This window comes from Macrobrachium nipponense, chromosome 4 (genome assembly GCF_015104395.2).
Source record: "Macrobrachium nipponense isolate FS-2020 chromosome 4, ASM1510439v2, whole genome shotgun sequence".
Lineage (NCBI taxonomy): Eukaryota > Metazoa > Arthropoda > Malacostraca > Decapoda > Palaemonidae > Macrobrachium > Macrobrachium nipponense.
This window is the reverse complement of record NC_061100.1, coordinates 47,077,611-47,095,506: the sequence shown is the minus strand read 5'-3', so window position 1 is coordinate 47,095,506 and position 17,896 is coordinate 47,077,611. Positions and strand designations below refer to the sequence as shown.

At 45.5% G+C, this 17,896-nt stretch overlaps 1 protein-coding gene across 1 annotated transcript in view; it reads right to left on the bottom strand.

Annotated features, from left to right (window-relative positions):
* The window catches only part of LOC135210909 (transmembrane protein 201 homolog), a 132,414-nt gene that overhangs the window by 28,082 nt on the left and 86,436 nt on the right, over positions 1-17,896 (bottom strand). Inside the window, 1 exon segment of the mRNA XM_064243860.1 lies at positions 1,041-1,156. Within this exon segment, the coding sequence (XP_064099930.1) occupies positions 1,041-1,156 (116 nt within the window).

The window sequence follows — 17,896 nt, the reverse complement described above, 5'->3', positions numbered from 1 at the left end:
CCAAAACTGGCTGTGAGACCCTTCAGCAGGACGGCGCCCCTTGCCACACCTCAAGGGCATCCAAAAGGTGGCTCTCTGACAACGAGGTTGAATTTATGCATGACTGGCCTGGCCAATCACCTGATCTGTCCCCCACAGAAAACCTTTAGGGAATCTTGAAACGCCTCCTTCGTAAGGAGGATATGTCGACAATCCCCAAGGTTGAGATTGCAATAAGGAAGTTCTGGGGAGAAATACCCCTTGCCCACTGTCAGAACTTGGCTGATAGTCTTCCTCAGCGACTCCAAAAGGTCATCAAGTCCAAGGACTTCCCAATCACGAAGTAGCAATAACGGCATAAGTGTTAAAGTATTTTTTTTTTTATTTTTATGAATTAAATTTATTTTTTCTGCAAGCTAATTTCTCTTTTCTCAGTACAAATGGTGCTGACTGTATATATATATATATTATATATATAGACACACACACACATATATATATATATATATATATATATATATATATATATATAGATACACACACACACACACACACACACACAGTATAAGGGGATGTACTAGTTAAGAACCCTCTACTGAAGAAGAGAGACGAAAGTTAGTAGTATGGTCTAATATGTAGAGCTACAAACTCGGTACAGTACTAAAGATTCTTCCCCTTGTCCCTTCAAACCATATGAGTACTGCCGTGTGTTTTACTTCTCAACTGTTCCCCACATAGCTGTCAAAAACTTACTCTTGGCCCAATCACTCAAGTAAAAACCCTCCAAGCCAGTCTTACTTCTCTTGAAATGGGATCGGTAATTAAATTATTACATCAAAGGAAACTAACCACTTTTCTCAATTTAAAGAAAATCACTTCAGTATATTAATTTTTCATCCCAGAAATTTTTCAGAATGCCCACATCAACCACTAATGGCAATTATACATAGCCCAATTTTGTTTACAATCTTGTTTTAAACAGTAGTCAAACAGATGAAACTCTGGCAAATTAAGGGCTCTGAATTTCTGAATAAGAAACTATGAAATAAACAAGAACTCACTGTTTACGAACCACATACTTATTCAATGGTGGTTTAGTCATTATGAGGTTGTTGAAACTCCTGGGAACCAACAATGTCCAAACAGTTAATAATAATGCAGCTGACGATATTAGAACCTGTAAGGCAACAATAACATTAGTAATTGCAATATAACTGAGGAACGTTTAGGATATCAAGTAAAAGCTTTTCATGTAAAAAAATTTTACCCTTACATACCATTATTAATGTTTCTACTTGACAAAAAGCAACAGACCTCAAATCAAGTATATTGGTTAAATACACCTTGAGCTTGTAATATGCACAATATAGGTTTAATTACCTTCTACAAATTCAGGTGTTCAATTCCATGGATCTTATAAACACTCAAGTCTGCCTTCAATCTGATATGTTAAACAGGTTCCAACATTGCTACATGTAAAAACTCAGAACTGAAATCATCTACAGTAAGGCCTCGATGATAGCGGGGGATAGGGCCTAGAAACCCCCGTGATAAGTAAATACCCGTGTTACCCTGGTACCCCCCCCCCCCCAAATATTGCTTTAAACTGCCTACTTTAATAATTCACCCACCCAAGACCACTATTCCAATGTTTATAACTGCCTACTTTAGTTCAAGCACCAAATATGTCTTCAACTATCACCTTAAACCAAATTCAAGACAGTTTCAAAGTTATTTTACATTAGCCTTAAAAATATATGGAGTATACATACTACTGTATACTGTACATAGCCTACTAGCCTATGCATTACAGCTAGAAGCCTACATACGCATGTGCTCGAACGCCACTTCAGTAACATAAAACAAAACGGCTTCCTTGTTTACTTTATGTCTCCTTTGTTTGTGTGTGTTCAAGTTATAATGTCTATAATGTCACAAATCTCTTATAAATTCTTTCCTATCTTTAATTTCCCCTTCATCAGATCAGCAAACAAAAGTATATTATCTAACAATTCCTTTCCATTTTCATGATTGGCTGCTGCACCAAAATAAAAGTACATAGTATATCTATTTCGTGAATGAACATATTTATGATAAAAAAACATGATTTACTGTAATGATTACAAGCACCCAACTATAATATTAACGTATAAACAGCAAAATACAACAATAAAAATCTAGTTTTGTCTTTTGTTTACATTTAGAATCAGCTGATGGACGTTTATTACCGAAAGAATTATTTTGGAAAACAATTTAGTTGCTAAAAGAATCAAATTTATTAATGGAATTATTATTATTTTAAACTTTGTACATGATATTTTATGATATTATGACACAGTAATTTATATTTCATTGAGAGAGAGAGAGAGAGAGAGAGAGAGAGAGAGAGAGAGAGAGAGAGAGAGAGAGAGAGAGAGAGAGAGAGAGAGCAGCTTAGGATGTTAGTAACTGTTGAATAGCTTGAGAGAGCAGCTTAGGACGAGAGTAACTGTTGACTAGCTTGAGAAAGCTGCTTAAGACGAGAGTAACTGTTGACTAGCTTGAGAAAGCTGCTTAAGACGAGAGTAACTGTTGACTAGCTTAGCTCGAGAATAACATTAGGAAATTTTTTATTTTAAATATTTTTATGGTGATAAGAAATGAAACATCGATAGTGATAAGATATTCTCTTGTATACTGTTATAATATGTGATAATCATCGTGTCAACTATAAAAGTTGTATTGAAGCACAGTTTCGTAAATCACAGAAAGAATAAAAATATGGCTACACACGTACCTACAAATGTCGGGAACCATCTTGTTCTTTTATTATGATAATAATAATAGTTTTTTTCTGTAAGTGATAGAGAGAGAGAGAGAGAGAGAGAGAGAGAGAGAGAGAGAGAGAGAGAGAGAGAGAGAGAGGAGAGAGAGAGAGCGAGAGACGAGAGAGAGATGAGAGAGAGAGAGAGAGAGAGAGAAGATGAGAGAGAAGAGAGAGAAGAGAGAAGAGAGAGAGAGAGAGAATTTTGCTCTTTACATTCATAGTATTTGAAAATTTGTAAATGAGTTTATCCTAAAATTGCATTTAGTCATGAAAAGAAGATGAAAACAATAATAATTAGTGAATCTTGCTCTAAAAACAATAATAATTGGTGAATCTTGCTCTATGAAAAAATTTGTGATTTCGTTAATTTTCAGGGATATAGTATTTGGGCTCCACAAAAAAAGTAAGTAGAATGAGTTATGATAGAGTTTAGAGGATGCTTATGTAAAATACATCGTAGTCTGTGGAACGGTGTAACAACTATCACATTGCGTGAAAATGATATTGTTATGATAGAATAAAGTTTTTTAAATACTTACCCGGCAGATATATACTTAGCTATAGTCTCCGACGTCCCGACAGAATTCAAAACTCGCGGCACACGCGACAGGTAGGTCAGGTGATCAGCCCACTCCCGCCGCTGGGTGGCAGGACTAGGAACCATTCCCGTTTTCTAATCAGATTTTCTCTTCCACCTGTCTCCTGAGGGGAGGCTGGGCGGGCCCTATATTGTATATATTTGCCGGGTAAGTATGTACAAAACTTTTTTGTATCTTAACAATATCATTTTTGTACATGCAACTTCCCCGGCAGATATATACTTAGCTGATTGGCACCCTTGGCGGAGGGCAAGAGACAGCTATATATTAAATATAATAAAAAACAGGAAAACAACATATGTTGTAGGTATAAAGAAAAAAACCTTGGTTCCTACCTGATTGGGCAGAAGACTTCATGGATACTGTCTATGAGTCTGCTTGCCTCAAGAGCTTCAGTGAGGATGAGACCTGTGACTGATAGCCCTTCTGGATCTTGTCAATGGGGGCTAGCCCACTTACTTGACAGAGCCTTGTCTTGGATCGTGCTAATGGGGGCTGACCCACTTACATGACAGAGCCTTCACCTGTATCATATCAATGGGGACTAACCCTCTTACATGACAAAACTTTAGGTACCAAAATACAACAAGGAGCACAACAGCCAATCCCGACCACCTGACCACACTAACACTGTTAAAACTAAGATTTGAAAGGGGTACACTTCCAACACCCTCTTCCAATCAACCGTAAAAACACATCACCAACCATTAAAAATACCTAACATAAACTAAACTAAATAGGATTAGCTTCAGCTCCCTGTCCCAGCATCGAATCCGCAGATACGTACGCTCCAAGAGAGAAGCACTTATCATAAGTCACCCGAACGTCTCTCAAATAATGGGATGCAAAAACTGAATTGCACCTCCAGTAGGTAGACTCGACAAGAGTCTGGAGAGACTAAGTTTTTGTGAAAGGCCAAAGAGGTAGCGATGGCTCTCACCTCATGAGCTTTTACTTTTAGGAGCTTGAGGTGCTCGTCTTGGCAGGATACATGAGCTTATATAATTACATCCTTGATGAAGAAAGCTTGGGCATTCTTAGAAATTGCTCTCTTCGGATCTCTAACCGAGCACCATAGACTCTCCGCATTACCTCCAAGTTGTTTCTTCCTCTCAAGGTAGAATTTGAGGATTGACTGGACACAGAGTCCTCTCTAATTCTCTTCCTGCAAGCGAAGACAGTCCCTTAAGCTCGAAAGTTCTTGGCCATGGTTTAGAAGGGTTCTCATTCTTTGCTAGGAAAAGGGGTTTGAAGGAACAGATTGCTGAGTCCTTCTTGAAACCAACTGTGCCTTCCAAAGCTTGCAGTTCGCTTATCCTCTTGGCTGAGGCTAGAGCAAAGAGAAACAGAGACTTCCTGGTCAAGTCTCTGAAAAAGGCTGTATGCGGAGGTTCGAATTTGCTAGACATAAAAAATCTCAGGACCACATCCAGGTTCCAACTGGGTGGTCTAGCAGCAGTCTTGGTCTTCGAGGTTTCAAAAGACCTGATTAGGTCATGGAGATCTCTGTCTTCTGCAATATTCAGGCCTCTATGCCTGAAGACAGAGGAAAGCATACTCCTATAACCTTTAATTGTGGAGACAGCAAGCTTGCACTTCTCTCTCAAGTAAAGGAGGAAGTCAGCTGTCTGTCCCAGAGGTACTGGAAGAGGATACCTTCTGGGCACTGCTCCATCTTCGAAACACCTCCCACTTCGACTGGTAGACGCGTAAAGTCAAGGATCTCCTGGCTCTTGCAATAGCCTTTGCAGCTCCGCGTGAAAAACCCCTCGCTCTGACAAGTCCTTCAATAGTCTGAAGGCAGTCAGACTGAGAGCGGGGAGGTTTTTGTGGTATCTGTCGAAGTGGGGCTGTTTGACAAGATCGCTCCTGAGTGGAAGCGACCTCGGAAAATCTATCATCCATTCCAGTACCTCTGTGCACCAATCTTGAGTTGGCCAGAACGGGCCGATGAGTGTTAGTTTTGCTCCTTCCGCTGAGACAAACTTCCTCACTACTTCCCCTAAGATCTTGAATGGGGGAAAAGCGTACGCGTCGATTCCCGACCAGTCTAGAAGCAGACCGTCTACTGCTACTGCCCTTGGGTCTGAGATTGGAGAGCAGTAGTTCTCCAGTCTCGCATTCCAATGTGTCGCAAACAGGTCTAGGTTTGGTCTTCCCCAGAGGTTCCAAAGTCTGTTGCACACTTCTGGATGCAGAGTCCATTCTGTGGGAAGGACTTGATCTCTTCTGCTCAGAAGATCTGCCCTCACATTCCTTTCTCCTTGGATGAACCTGGTGAGGAGAGTGATGTTTCTCTCCTTGGTCCATAGAAGCAACTCCCTTGCTTTTTCATATAAGGAGAAGGAGTGAGTTCCTCCCTGGTTTCTGATGTAAGCTAGGGCTGTGGTATTGTCGGAGTTCACTTGCAACACCGATCCCGTGATCTGAGACTCGAAGTGAAGGAGTGCCAGATGAACCGCTGCCAACTCCTTTTTGTTGATGTGCCAGGACACCTGTTCCCCTCTCCAGGTGCCTGACACTTCTCTCGCGCCTAGAGTTGCTCCCCAGCCCAACTCCGAGGCGTCTGAAAATAACACTAGGCGAGGGCTCAGTATATGAAGAGACACACCTTGGTTGAGTCTGTTTGGGTCCAACCACCAACAGAGATCCTCCTTTATCTTCTCTGAGAGATGGAAGGAGTCCGATAGGTTTTGGGACTTCTGATCCCAATTCTCCCTTAGGTAAAACTGCAGAGGTCTTAGGTGAAGCCTTCATAAAAAAATGAACTGTTCCATCGAGGATAGGGTCCCCAGAAGACTCATCCAATCCCTCGCGGAACATTGTTCTTTCTCTAGGAAAGCTGCCACTTTCTGTTAGCAGAGCTCTCGTCTTTCCGGGAATGGAAACGCTTGAAAACCCCGAGAATCCATCAGAATCCCCAGATAGACAATGCTTTGCTGGGGAATCATCTGGGACTTCTCGAGGTTTACTAACAGTCCTAAGGACTGGGCTAGCTTCAACGTCAGAGTCAAGTCCTCCAGACAGCAGTCTTTTGACTGGGCACGAATCAACCAGTCGTCCAGATACAATGAGATCCTTACTCCCTCCAAATGTAGCCAATGTGCTACATTTTCATTAGGTCCGTGAACATTTGCAGGGCTGTCGAATGCCCGAAGCACAGAGCACGAAACTGAAACACCTTCCCTTGTACCATGAACCTGAGGTACTTCCTGGATGAAGGGTGAATTGGAACAAGGAAATACGCATCCTGAAGGTCCAGAGACACCATCCAGTCCCCTGGATGAAGAGCTGCAAGGACAGAGGATGTTGTCTCCATCGCGAACTTTGTCTTTATTACGAATAAGTTCAGCGCGCTCACATCCAAGACTGGTCTCTACCCTCCTGAGGTTTTTGGCACTAAAAAAAGCCCGGTTGTAAAACCCGGGGGAATGGAGCTCTTGTACCCTTTCTATGGCCTCCTTGTCCAGCATCTGCTCTGCCAACTGTAGAAGGGCTTGGTTCCGTACAGGATCTCTGTATCTTGCTGTTAACTCCCTTGGAGTTGTCGTCAAGGGAGGTTTCTCCCTGAAGGGGATTAGGTATCCTCTCTCAAGGATAGAGAGGGACCAGGCGTCTGCCCCTCTCTGTGCCCAGACTTTGGAAAACTTTAAAAGTCTGGCACCTACTGTAGTCTGGAGGACTCTTGTCTCACTGGGTTTTTGAGAAAGATCTTCTCAAAGATCTCCCTCTCTTCTCTGGCTTTCTGCTCCTAAGAGAGGCTCTAGGAGCAGTCCTTCCTCGAAAGGGCTGTTGGAAGGGAATCTTCTCCCTCTTGGTCATCGGGACCGCAGGTTTCAATCTTTTGGCCGATTGGGCCAAAAGATCCTGAGTGGCCTTCTCAGAGAAGGACCTAGAGATGTCCTTAACTGTCTCCTGCGGGAAAAGGTGGCTCGACAGGGGCGAATACAGAAGGGCAGATCTCTGGAGAGGAGAAACAGACTTAGCCAGGAAGGAGCTGTAAACTGCCCTCTTCTTAAGAATGCCTGATCTGAAGAGGGACGCAATCTCTGTGGAACCGTCCATTACAGCTTTGTCCAAACAGGACAAGACGCTGGCTAATTCGTCCATATTTACGAAGTCTGGGTCCTGAGCTCTCTTGGCCAGAGCTCCTAGGGACCAATACATGAAGTTGAAAACTTCTAAGGTGCGAAACAGGCCCTTGAGGAGATGGTCCATCTCACACATCCCCCAAGAAGTCTTCGCCGACAGTAGCAAGCCCCTTCTTGAAGAGTCCACTAGCGATGAAAAATCCGCATCGGCTGACGAAGGAAGACCCAGTCCCATGACCTCTTTGGTGTCATACCAGATACCTGGCTTTCCTGCAAGCTTGGACGGAGGGCAGGAAAAAACCGTCTTCCCTGCTTCCTTCTTAAGAAAGAAGCCAGCTCTCTAAGCCCTTAAACACTTTCCTCATAGAAAGGGTAGGGCGCATCCTGACGAAGGAGGGGGACTTCGACAGCTTAATGCTCGAAAGCAGCGATCCTGGGGAGGGAGGGTCCGCTGGGCGAAGAGACCGAACTCCTGAAGCAGTAGCGCTGCGAGTCTCTTATAGTCTGAGACGCCAGCGTCTTTAGGGGATTCCTCCTCTGAAACCTCCTCCAACGTAGCAGCTGGAGAAGAAAGCTTCCTAGAAGAAGGACTCCTGGTAGGAGAGGCGCTTTTCTCCTTAGCAGAATGCTTGGAAGGGGAACCGTGTCTACTTCCAATGTGGGTCTTGTAAGGCGAAGTACCTGCTTCCGCTTGAGGGCGCTTGGCAGGAGTAGGACGCCTGCTGCTAGCCTGGATCCTGCTAAGATCCTGGAGCTTCCCAGGCTCTTGGCGCCTGCGTCCCTTAACCCTCTTACGCCGATTGGACGTATTAAACGTCGAGTCAAAATGTCTCCCGTATGCTGATTGGACGTATCATACGTCGGCTCAAAAAAGTTTTTTTAAAAATTCGCGGAAAAATACTTATAGGCCTACCAGCCTAAAACTTTTGTATCACGCGCCTTGGGTGATGCTGGGAGTTCACGGATCAAGGCGTTGTTTTGTTTACAATCGCTACGCAGGCGCGCAAGCGCGAATTTCTTTCTTATCGCACTAAAAAGTATCAGTGACACATCTCGGAAATTATTTCGTCACTTTGACATAATTTTTGCACCATTTTAAATTATCCTTTACATGAAGTATTATATATGAAAATGTGCGCAATTTTATGTAAAATACAACAAAAAAATACTCATGATTGTAGCTTTTATCAGTTTTGAAATATTTTCATATAAATAACGATAAGTGCAAAAATTTCAACCTTCGGTCAAAACTTGACTCTACAGAAATGGTTCGAGAAAACGCAATTGTAAAGCTAAAATTCTTATATTATAGTAATATTCAATCATTTGTCTTCATTTTGCAACAAATTGGACGTCTCTAGCACAATATTTCGAATTTATGGTGAATTTATGAAAAAAACTTTTTCCTTACGTTCGTGCGATAACTCTTCCGATAAATTTTTTTCGTGCGATGTCCTAATGTTTGCACCCTTTTAAATTTGCCATTACATAAATTTTATATATGGAAATGTGCGCAATTTCATGCACAATACAACAAAAAACAACCCATGGTTGTAGCTTTTGTCAGTTTGAAAAAATATTTTCATATAAATAAACGTTGTGGCAAAAATTTCAACTTTCGGTCAACTTTGACTCTACCGAAATGGCGGAAAAACGCAATTGTAAAAAAAGCTAAAACTCTTATATTCTAGTAATATTCAATCATTTACCTTCATTTTGCAATGACTTGGAAGTCTCTAGCACAATATTTCGATTTATGGTGAATTTATGAAAAAAAAAAAATTAAGTTGCGCGCGGTAACTCTTCCGAAAAAATCAGAATTTTTTGTGCGATTGTCGAAATGTTTGCACCATTTAAAATTAGCTGTTACATAAAGTTTTATATATGAAAATGTGCGCAATTTCATCTAGAATACAACTAAAAATGATTGAAGGTTGTAGCTTTTTCTCTTTTTTCGAAATATTTGCATATAAATCACGATAAATAGAAAAAAAACCACGTTCGGTCAAATTTGACTCTACCGAAATAGTTGAAAAAAACGCAATGTAAGCTAAAAACTCTTACGGGCCTAGTAATATTCCGTCATGTTTCCTCATTCTGAAACAAATTTGAAGTCTCTAAAAAACAATAATTGTGATTTGTATGGGAATTTTGAATTTTTGAAAATATATTTACCTTCAACTCCCGCGCGCCGCATTCGCCGGCCGCAAGTCTCCCGAAAAAATACGTACATCGCCATTATCCTAATATTTGCTCCTTTTCATATTAGCCTTTTTATAGAGTTTATATATCAAAATGTGCGCAAATTCATGGAAGAATACAATAAAAAATAATTAATGAAGGTTGTAGCTTTTTTTGCCATCATTCGAAATATGTGATATAAAAAAATATATATATTAAAATTTCGACATTCGGTCAAATTTAACTCGTCCGAAATGGTCGAAATCTGCAATTCATAATCTAAAACTCTTACAGTATCGTAATATTCAATCATTTTCGTTAATTTTGAAACAAATTGGAAGTCTCTAGATCATTATTTAGAATTACGGTGAATTTTGAAAATAAAATTTTTTTACGTCTGCGCGTTACGAATTCGTACATCATTTTGTGATAATATTTTTCTCCGGTGTTGCTTTTATTGTTTTACTATGTATTATATATCAAAAGGATTGCAATTTAGTGTACAATACAACGAAAAAAAAAAGTAACTCGTTAGCTTTGACCGTTTTTTGCACAGCGTGATTTGAATACAATTATCTATGAATTTTTTTTTTCGCTATCATATATTGCATTATTTACATATGACAATGATATTACTTTTCATTTCTGATGATTGCATACTAAACTTCAGGCAATGAAAAAAAATGAGCCAAAAATGAACTCTTAATCTTCAAAACTAAGCGCGCTGTGATTTTTTGAAAAAATTATTTTTTCCGGTTCCGCGCTCACTCCAAACCGGCGCCGGCATACAGGAGAGGTTTTGATTTTTAGGGCTTCGGCGTAAGAGGGTTAAAGGGCCCCTACTATGTACTAGGCTCTTGTCAGGCTCTTGGCGCCTGTCAGGAGAGGCGCTTGCGTCCCGTAGGGAGCACCTGGGAGGAGTAATGCGCCTGTAAGGAGTAAGGCGCCTGACCTGATCCTGGCATCTGCCAGGAGAGGCGCTTGCGTCCCTTAGAGGGTGCGTGGAAGGGGTAATGCGCCTGCCAAGATCCTGGCGCCTGAACACAGGTGCAACGTCAGACATACTGAAGAAAATTCTAATCCAAAATCCAAAAAACGGTCCACAAAAAGCGTATGCCCAGCCAAAGATCAAATACGTCACCAAAGGTCATCCAGAAAAGATCCTCAGCAAGCGAGAAAGAATTTCAATGTAGGAGGAACCAACAACGATGTTGTCGGAACCGGCGACAGAGAAAATCTGATTAGAAAACGGGAATGGTTCCTAGTCCTGCCACCCAGCTGCGGGAGTGGGCTGATCACCTAACATACCTGTCATGTGTGCCGCGAGTTTTGAATTTTGTCGGGACGTCGGAGACTATAGCTAAGTATATATCTGCCAGGGAAGTTGCATGTACAAAAATAGTATGTATGAACGAGACTGTAGGTTTGGTGACGTCACGATGATCATACGTATTTTTTTTGTGAATGAATATACATTCATGATCAAAAATAGTTACTGTACTTATTACAATAACATACTGTAATATTAAAGTAATCACATCAAAATAAAGTAATCAATGCATAATGTAAACTTGTAAAATGTATTACAATAACATACTGTAATATTAAAGTAATCACATCAAAATAAAGTAATCAATGCATAATGTAAACTTGTAAAATGTATATTTGTCTTTTGAAAAATGCTTTCCCCAAGAAATTATTCCTTGAGGCGGCTTATTATGAAGATGTGCCAATAATACATAAAATATGCCTTTTATTATGAATATATGACAATAATATATAAGGTAAAAATCGTTTTACATTTACGCTTCGTCACCGATCGCAAACAACAATACGTACAATAATCTATGACTATTATCGTTTGGATGACTGCAGTGTTCAGAGAAGTTGATTACGTTATACCAAAACAATAAAGAAGTTCGAATTGAAAATGACAATGTCGAAAATTGCATTTTTCCTAACTATACAAACCTGAGGTCCTTTAACAATAGGAAGTAGCTAGCGGCAGCTGGAACGGTCGTAAGCTTCGAACAAGGGGAGAACGGTAGTTAACTGCTTGTCCGACAGTAAACAAATCACTTTTGCTTTTGGCCCATGCGAAATACGCAGAGTGAGGGGTGGCATGAGGAGGGACTATATGTAAAGGACCTCAGGTTTGTATAGTTAGGAAAAATGCAATTTTCAACAAATTGTCATTTATTCCGATACGTAATACAAACCATCGGTCCTTTAACAATAGGAAGACTCACTTCTTGGTGGGAGGAATCTGAATCTTTTGATGAACAGACTGGTGTTCGTCCATCCCTGGAATGCCTCCCTGGTCGTAAGAGCGAGGGAGGGATCCAAGCCTCTGTCCGATTGATCGGGGTGTGCACCGCAGGATCAATGGTCAGACCTCTGGGCCGAGTACTAAGAGAGAGGCAAGCGTAAGTCTTTGTACCAGCAAGCAAGAGCTTGTTCCTGTTTGCAAGAGGCAACATAAAGTATGGGTTGTCTCAAGCTGGCATCCACTTCCTCCCCCTTGGTGGAGGAAGTGGTGGATATACGCTCCTATCCCTAGTGAAAGGGATAGGATGGGGCTCTGTTGAGTAGCTCACCTGCATCTTGTCCTTATCCAGCAGGGTGACGACCGTGTCCCTCTAACCACAGGTAGAGGGGAAGAAAAAGATGGGAAGAGGAGCCAGTCACACTCTCATTCACTCATCCATTCTTACGGTCACACCAGGACTCGATGCTGTTCAGCCTGCGAGGGTCTGGGCGTTCGCTACACAACGTGTTGAGCAGCCACCACGGGTCCCAAGGAAAAAGATCCAAGGACCTGTGGGCAATATCCCGAAGGTAGAAGGAAGTGCATGTGGTCTGGTTGGACCAGACCCCTGCCTTTCAGTTACCTGCGCCACGGAGAAGTTCTTGCGGACAAGGCAGCATCTCCTTCGCATCGAAGGCGGTGAAGTCCATTAGGGAGGGGATTGTGAACGACTCGAACCAATCGTCAGGGACCGAAGGGTTCTGAGTCTTCGCTACGAAGTTCGGTACGAAATCGAGCATCACGGATCCCCATCCCCTGGATGCTTGACTTCGCAGGAGAAGTCATGCAGTTCCTCAGAGGAAAAGAAGGAAATAGTCGCATGACCTATCCCTCTTCTCTACTTCGGTGATGTCCAGTACCCATACTGGTCTGTCCGTTTGCCACGAAGTCTCTCGCATCCTCCTATCCCCATGCAGCGAAGTTCTCGGTAGTGGATAGGACACCGACACTCCATGGTGGGTGCTCGATGGTATGGGTACTGTGACAAGCTATTAAAACGAAGTAATGATTGCTCTGTAATAACCGAACTAAGTCAAACAGCGTAGTTCGTAACTGACTCGGGCGCTCTGACAGCTGCCGACTGACTGGGTTCGGTAGGAGGCAAGTTGTCCAAGCATCCGAGTAAGTCACGTGACCTTCGCCTTTAAAGGGTTATGCCGAGAGACCAAACAAATAATGTATTTGTTTGTCACCAATGCCGGACAGCGAGGTGATGATTCTCTTAAGGCATGTGCCCAACAGGCGAAAGTCAATTGCCTTCTAGAGACCGAGGTCCCTGAAGGCAAAACATCTCATGGTTGTTGAATCTCAGCTAAGGAGAAACAACACTATGTACCATTGAAGACGAAGGTAGATATTGAATGCAACCTACGTCTTCACAGACGAATCGAGAGAAGGATTCTCAAGATTCATAACCTGTGCTTACAAATGACTGAAAACGCTAACGTATTTTCATTGCTGTCCGGTGAGAAGTCGTCGTTGCAAGAAAGCGGGGCGGGGGGGGGGGGGGTTCTTCAGTAATGAAAACACAGGGGAAAGCCGCCTGAAGAACTGCTTCTCATGGGCTGAACATTGGAAGTAGAGCTGTCAGGTCGAGAGTAGGCGATGTCTTCTGACACATCTTGTAATTCGGGTTGAACAATGAACAATTGTACACCTACGAATACGATATTTTGAAGACAAACTCAGATGTCTGCAAAATCATTCGCATTATCGCAGTGCGATGCAGCAGGAGACTTGTACAGACTTCTGTTACCGTGCGGTAAACAGAAAGATGAAAGAGTCCAAGAGATATCTCTGTTGAAAATTCTCGCAATGTCGAAGGCGATGGAATCTAGCGTCACAGCAGTAGATGGTCCTTCATTATTGCAAGAATCCCCGTTAATCAGAGACCTCGGTTCGGTAGTCAATCAAAGCAGGGGAGAGAGAGACATAACAGACCGTGCATCTCGGAGGCCCAGCTGATACTGAGCTGCTATCAGGCAGTTCAATACGCAGTAGTTGAGCCTGAGCTCTCGCTGACTCATCATCCTGAGTTGCCAGGTAATCCATTATTCCACGAAGGAATGTGTTCGGCTAGAACTACCGAGCATAAAAGATATGCTCGAGCAATTATATTTAGGCGAAACGAATTTCGGTAAATATAAAAGTTGAAATGGTGTTGTCGTGACAAAACCATAAGTATATAAAATTGAAACTGAAAACTCCTGGGAGGTTGCAGGCAACCCCGAGTTGCAGTTCAATTAGAATACTTCTCTTCTAAGTCGCAATCCGTAGATTAACTAGGATATGCGCCTACCCCTCGGACAATTCAACTGCTTAGTAGAATCATGTTGCGAGGTTAATATACGTAGTATATTTGTAGGATTCTGAACAACGATCTCCATCCTAAATTCTTTCCTTCAAGAAAACAAAATAAGGATTGGAGATCGACCACCTTCGATCTCTATCAAAGAGAGTGAAGGAGAAGTCTTCCTCGAAGGAAAGCTTCAATGGTGAACAGAATACTAAGACGATAGTTCAAGCCAAACTGGATATTCCCGTCCGATCTTCTCTATTCCAGGTTGGTCGCCTACTGTGAGATAGTTTCTTTCAGCAGCAGTCTTCTTCCCAATGCTAGAAATTCCAGGAATTCGAGCATAGGCGAGGTTCCCGATTATCGTGTAACATATCGGGGATTCTCGTCTCGCTCACTTTGGACCGTGGTCTCGCCTAAGTGTTTGGAGATCGTAAAAACTCGAACACTCTGAATGCGCTAGAAATTCGTAGAATTCTAAGCAGTCTGCGAAACCCCCACCGAATTCGTCAAACGATATCGGCTGGTGGTCCTCTCGATTCCCGTAGAAATCGAGAATGGGGCAGGATCCCTCCTCAACGACCGGGGCTTACGTCAGGTAAGACCCGAAGGTCCCCCCGGTAGCGCAGTCCCCAACGTGGGATCCTACAGAGAAATCTCTGTAGGATCCCTCCCCTTTCCCTCGTAGCCGTAAGGAGAGAGGGAATGGGGGAGGAATTGGATACTCGCTCGCCTTCCCAGTGGAACTAGCAGTTGGAGAAGAGTAGGAGCAGCCATCGCCTTGCGGCGATGGCCTCTCAGTCTGGGAAAACGTATCGTCAGGAGAAAACGTTTCCCCGCGGAGGGTTACGAACTCTCACTGTAGGTAAGGGTCTGCCGCCACTGTGAACGTCGTCTGGGTGGGGCTGATCGACACCTGACAGGAGAGAGCCGATACCGTCCTCCGACTCATTCCAGTCCTCGTCAAGGTCGAAACCTCTCAGGAGGACCGAAGGAGTATTTAAATACGGTGTCCGAAGACACGTAGAAACGCCGCTGTCGCAGTAGAGGAGGTGGAAGTAGCTTGATCGACCGGCCAGAACTGAGAGAGCCTTCTTGTCCGGAGACGAGAGACTCTGGTTCGAGACAGAATCGGCAAGCTCCGATCGCGGCAGACCCACCGTCGGTTTGGGTTCCCTCTCGGGCCCCAAAACGACTCGAGCAGAGACGTGGGCTCTGCTGGTGGGAGCGGCAATCCTTCAGCAAGGTCATTATGCTGACGAATCAGCTTAATGACTTCTGCAAATTCCTCTGTATCTCGGGAGTAACCGCGTCTTGCGGAGTAGGACCGTCCAGTCCCTCCAGCAAGAACAGATCCCGAGATACTCCTCCTTCAGAAGGAGGAACAGCGGCAGACCCCTGACGGTCGCCTCCAGCTACTTGCGCGTATGTCCTGGTCGGTCCTAGAAACGTGCCTGGTCCATACGGCGGTATAGCGGGATCGCGAGCGGCGCACCTCTCGCGATCACTCATAGGTACCTCGCTCCTCCCGGTGTAGCCCGAGGAGGTTGAAGGTACAGGAGAGGCAGACCTGACGCTCCCCCCTAGCTCGCTGGCAGGACCAGCGTGCTTGGAGGGCTGCTGCTGATCGTCAACCCGCGGTGGCGATCGAGCAGCAGGCCTAGCCTTGCCGCTCGCCTGGGGCGAGAGGCTCGGCTGAGAACGTCGACGCTGATCTCTAGCGTCAGGCGAGCTGTTGCTGGTTACCGTCTCCGCCCGGTCCCGATGGGAGCGGCGTCAGGTGACCTGCTAGGCTCGCTGTCGCGGTGAGACCGGCGAGCGTCCTCTCGGCGCGTAGAGCCGCTGGTACCAGCCGTGGCTGGTACCGACGGCCGCGGGGACCCCTTCCTCGCCTCAACCCGTGGCTGGTCAGCGACCGTCACGTCAACCCGAGCAGCCAGCTGGTCGCTGCGAGAGCGTCCACTGGCCTGGCGAGAGTCGTCTGCACGACTCTCGCCAGTCTTCTGCTCCGCGCTTCGGTCTTGACGGCGAGCGAGCTCGGGTGTAAAGATTTCTTTGGCTGGACGGTCTCACGCGGGAGGACCGTCACTCGGTACTTCTCGCTAACGAGAGCGAGGCGGATCCTGGTTTAGCGGCAGAAAAACCGCTAGAACCAGGCGAGGATTGTGCCAGCCGAAGGTGGTTACTCCTCTGGTCCCCGTCTTCTTCTCCTTGGTAGAAGAAGAGACGGGCCCTGTTCCCGAGGGAGCAGGAGGACCAGCAGAAGAGCTCCCCGAATCGCCGGAGCGAGACGGGCCCTTAGAAGGTCCCGAAGGAGCCTTCTTAGGGGGGAAAACCCGGGTTACCAGCTGGTCGCTGCAAGAGCGGCCGCTGGCCTGGCGAGAGTCACCTGAGCGGCTCTCACCAGCCTTCTGCTCCGTGCCGCGTCTTGGCACCGAGCGAACTCTGGCGCCGAAACTTGGCTGCACGGTCTCCCGAGGGAGAATGTACACTCGGGGTTCCTCTCGCGAACGAGAGACCGAGCCGGAACCTGGCGTAGCGGCATCGCCGCTAGCACCAGGCGAGGAAGTACCAGAGCTAACCGATACTCCTCTGGTCCCCGTCTATCTCTTCCTTACGGAAGGGGAGACGGGCCCCGCTCCCGAAGGAGCAGGAGGACCAGCAGAAGGACTCCCCGTCCCACCGGGGTGGGACGGGCCCTCAGAAGTTCCCGAAGGAGACTTCTTAGGGGGGAAGCCAGCCTTCTTCTTCTTCGGCTTATGGGCCTTAGAAGTCGAAGGGGAAGAGGCAGCAGCAGACGATGAAGACGAAGATGACAGCTTCCTCTTCTTCCTCTTCCTTGTCAGCTCACGCAGGACAGTCGTCAGGTCCTCCATCCAGGCCTAAGCCGGGGCTATTGCCGAAGCAACACGGCCCGACTGCACCTGTCCAGAAGGACCTGGGACTGGGGAAGACACACGTGGCAGGACCCCAGCATGGGCAGGCTCAGGAACCAGGAGCGACAGGAACAGCAACCAGCTCAGGAGCGGCAGGAACAGCGGCAGCGGTAGACCCAGAAGGGACAGCCAAGCCCAACAGCGGAATCACATCAGCAGCGGGTAATCATCAGCGGCAGGTACGGCAGGCCCAGCCATCGCCTCGTAGAATCATCGGCAGCCAGCGGAACCGGGGGTGGGTACTGGCGGCCGGTCCAGGGGCGAGCTGCTGGAACAGCGGAAGTCTGGGGCAGGCAACACGAAAAAACAGGCGGCGGCAGCAACCCCTATCGGTACGGCAGCGGCCCTAGTAGCGGCAGACGGCGTCACCGACACAGCATGGGGAGTGTACCAGAGCCGTGGCATAAGCGAGCATAAGAGGCCGTGGTAGTAGTGGAGACCGCCCCAGACCTCGCTAGACGCTGCAGAGCCCGTTGGATGCTAGGCACGCCCTGCCGCCGCGGTGGTCCATACCTGTCCAAGGTCGTTCTCTCCCACGGATGTAGCACCTGCGGTAGCATAGATAGATTAGTAAGAGGGGTTCCCTCACGCACGGGGGGAAGACATGCCTCCACCCCGAACGCAAGGAAGAACCCCAAAATACAAAATACAACGAAGAAGCTGAGCGGGGGGCAGGAAGGAAGACGAAGAATCGGATACC